The sequence below is a fragment of the Chanodichthys erythropterus genome, chromosome 12 (genome assembly GCF_024489055.1).
Source record: "Chanodichthys erythropterus isolate Z2021 chromosome 12, ASM2448905v1, whole genome shotgun sequence".
Classification (NCBI taxonomy): Eukaryota; Metazoa; Chordata; class Actinopteri; order Cypriniformes; family Xenocyprididae; genus Chanodichthys; species Chanodichthys erythropterus.
Genome location: NC_090232.1, coordinates 51,281,235 through 51,285,083, shown reverse-complemented (window position 1 = coordinate 51,285,083; position 3,849 = coordinate 51,281,235). Strand labels below are relative to the sequence as shown.

Here is a 3,849-nt window from a genome sequence, read left to right as displayed (position 1 = left end):
TTGAGAGTATAGATGGATTATTTGGTCAGTTTGTGCTCTTCATAATAACTTTGGCTCAACCAATGGAGTGATTATGGGGCGGGACTATCAGTTTGTCTGACCAATGAAATGAGTCATCAGTGTTTGAATCATGTTTGAAAACAGTCATTTGTAATTGTGTTTGAAGACACTAGTGACCCATAAAATAAACACTTCACCTTTAAACCAGAAAATGACCGTTTTACCTCAGATTGAATTGAGATGCTCCAAAAACAGAGAAAACAATATGAGTGCTTATGAGTGACATCACTTTATTTTTACATTGCTTTCCATATTCACTATTGCTTCAAAGCAGCTTTACAGAAAATCACAAATACTGTCTTAAATCCACAAGTGAGCAACTGCAGCAAGCAAAAACTAAAAATAATAAAAAACTTATTAAATGTTTCAAGAACATCTGTTTAGACACTGTTTGGTGCTCAATGTTTATCTTGAACTCTGTTTACTGCACATCTGTCTGACCAGATAAATCAATCACTTTATACACATTCTCAGATGTTGAGATTTAACTGATGATGATGATGATGATGATGATGATGATGATGATGTAGTTTCTGGAAAGTCTGTATAAAACAATGAAACAGTGAATTTCTAAAGGATGTTTTTTCACACCCAGAACTTGACACACTTTTCTCATGATGCAGACACTTGTTACTGATGTCATTCACACACTCACTACCCAGAATACATGTTTGCTGATACACAGACACTTAGAAAACTATTTGTTTGAGTTTCTGGAACTTAAGCCTGTGATTTCACACTGAATAATACAGTACAGCAGAGTTACTGGATCAGCAAACACTGTATTAATAAAAATTAATTGTTTTAATTGCATTAAAGTTAATATCAGTGAGAAAATCACCTGTACCTGTAACATTGACCAGGACTCGTGTGATGAAGCTCTTGTGTCCTTGATCAGACTGAACTCCACACCAGTATTCTGAATCTTGTTCAGTAACATGACTGATGCTTCCCGTCAGGAGCTGCTCTTCTCTGTCATCATACAGCTGGATCTTTCCCTCAGGACTCCATCTTCTGCTCTCCTTCACAGACGTCTCTTCAGCACAGAGATCAGCTCCAGATCTCCAGCAGAGAAACTTCACATCACTAATGTGGGATTGTGGGTATTTGCAGCTGATGTTCACAGATCCTCCTGCAGCAGCTGATAGACTGATGCTCTTCACACAACAATCATCTGTTTCAGATCCAAATCAAGTGCAGCAATGTTACAATGACCAGATATATTCATGGATTCTGTCAAATAATGCAGAAATGAATGAAAGCGTCTCACCGTCTCTGATGATCAGATTAAACTCAGAGAAGAAACTGTATTCTTCAGAAACTTTGACTGTAATCTGATATTCTCCAGAGTCGTTCTCATTCAGATCTCTGATAAACACACGTAAGAGACCTGCAGATCTGTCATCCTGAACGGAGAATCGTCCGTCCTGTTCCCATCCTGCTGCTCTGTTAGTGTTTATTACAGTAAAACACTGACCTCCAGTTTTACAGACGTTTATCAAATGACTTGCTTCTTGCTTCTCATATTTGAAGTTTATAATGACGTTTCCTCCTGAATATCCTCTCACACTCCTGATTGGTTGATCTGTTGAACACAAACTCAGATCATTTGTCATTTTGTTCTCGATATAAACACATATCTGCTCACTTTACTGCAACATTTATGAATGAAGATTATGAGTGTAAATCTTACATCAGATAAAAAGGTCATGAGTCTGTTATGAGTTTCAGGTATGAACGGCAGTAATTCCAGTCAGTGTTGAGTATCATGGTGTTGTGGAGATCATCATGGGTTTGAGGCTCTCAGTTACTCACCTCTTATGACCTTCAGATTCACTTCAGTGTGGAAATCATATCCAACTCTTTCAGTTCCACACCAGTACGTGTCAGAATCCTGTTCTCTCAGATGTCTGATGGTCACATTGAAGACTGCTGATCTTGTGTCGTCATACAGAGAGAATCTTCCAGAATGAACCCATTTATCTTTCTCATCAGTCTTGATTTGGTCTGTGCAGTAAGACCACTGTCCTTTACAAAAATACTTTTCATATGCTGTATATCCTTCATCATATTTGCATGTGATCGTGACTCCTCCTCCTGAATATCCCGTCACACTGATGGAGCTCACGACTCCTACAACAAACCGGCATCAAACACACTTTAATATATTCATGAGACTACACAGAAATGAACTTTCTTCAGCAGTCACTAGAACATCATGAAGTGAAGTGAAAGACTCTCCTCATCAAATCTGTGCTGTTTTTAGTGATTTACTCTGAGTTCAGATTCTTACCAGGAATCATCAGCAGAGTGAAAGTCAAGATGATCTTCATTCTTCTCTCTTATTAAATGATCTTCTCTGTTGTCAGTAGATTCAGTTCTTCTGAAGCTCTCGATGTGTGTTCAGATGAGTTTTGAGTGTTTCCTGGTTACATGTATAACATGAAGTGCTGAATGTGACGAAGACGGAGACGCCCACTTCCTCTTAGAGAGAGAGAGAGAGAGAGAGAGAGAGAGAATTTGAATTTAACCTTTATTATTACAAAAGATAATTTATTTACTATTATTAAAAAATACAAATGATTTTACAAAAAACAAAACAAAAAAACATTAAAACCAATTCATTGTCATACAGTACAGTGTGCATAATTCATCATTTAATCCCCATAATTCTATGAACTTTGGCAGATATTCCATCAACTTATAGTATGCATACTCCACCCTCAATCGAGAAGATACAAATCATAAAGACATAGACACAACACTTGAGTCTGTTTCTTTCAGACTCTTTCAGCTGCTCTCTTTTTCTCTGTTTTTCAATACTTTCTAACTGCAGTAAGTGCTTCTTTTGACAGAAACGCTTATTTTCACTCAAAAGATCACAGTCTTCTGAAGAAAAGTAACATCTCGGTTACGTATGTAACCCTCGTTCCCTGAAGGAGTGAACGGAGACGTACGTCAGTAGTGACCGACGAATTGGGATATCGTTTAGAGAGCCCTATCAGCTTCGTGTAAACTAAAACAAGCCAATGGAATTGGCTTGCGATATTTGCATAATGCGCACCGCCTCCGACAGGTGTATATAAATAGGAAGCAGATGCAATCGCACTCTGTTTTTCGCTGAGGAGACAACTGGTGTCCGCGCTACAGCGACGGTACAGAAACTGTGGCGACGGGACGTACGTCTCCGTTCCCTCCTTCAGGGAACAAGGGTTACATACGTAACCGAGACGTTCCCTTTCAGTCGGTCACGTTCGACGTACGTCAGTAGTGACCGACGAATTGGGATCCCAACTAAAGCGCCACAGTTACGAAACCCCTTCCAGTGCCCAGCACAAGCTCAGCCGCCCATAGCACCGGCTGGCGGTGAAGGGGGCGAGCTTACACCGAGAGAGTCTACTGCTGTCTAATCACTACCCACTAAGTAAACTAGACTACACTGGGGAAGCGAACCCGTAAGGGACGCTGCAGAGACCACTACCTACCCAATGGGGGAGGAGTTTACGTGGAAATACACATATGGACTGGCCCGGGGGGCAGTACGCATATGGAGTCCCTGGGATGGCTCCACCTGGTAGGGGGAGACTCATCTGACAGGTGACAGCAGAGCTGGCTCTGCTAAGGGAAAGACACGGACTCAGCCCGTAGGGAGTTTTAAACCGTGGATAATTACACATATGGGACCGCTCACGTAGAGGGGTCACGACATATGGGCCCCAGCCAACAGACAGCGTCAGCGACGGATGTAGGCCTGGCATCAGACACTCCGCAATGTCCGAGCCGAAGGGG

At 41.2% G+C, this 3,849-nt stretch overlaps 1 protein-coding gene across 1 annotated transcript; it reads right to left on the bottom strand.

Moving 5' to 3' along the window:
• Positions 1 to 277: 277 nt before the first annotated feature.
• Positions 278 to 2,484, bottom strand: LOC137031695 (polymeric immunoglobulin receptor-like). Its single transcript, XM_067402860.1, has 5 exons — positions 2,354 to 2,484; positions 1,876 to 2,193; positions 1,331 to 1,645; positions 908 to 1,234; positions 278 to 602 (listed from the first exon to the last, which is right to left on the bottom strand). The coding sequence occupies exons 1-5, from the start codon at positions 2,391 to 2,393 to the stop codon at positions 514 to 516; spliced, it is 1,089 nt and encodes a 362-aa protein (XP_067258961.1). The 5' UTR covers positions 2,394 to 2,484; the 3' UTR covers positions 278 to 513.
• Between the last annotated feature and the right edge of the window lie 1,365 nt (positions 2,485 to 3,849).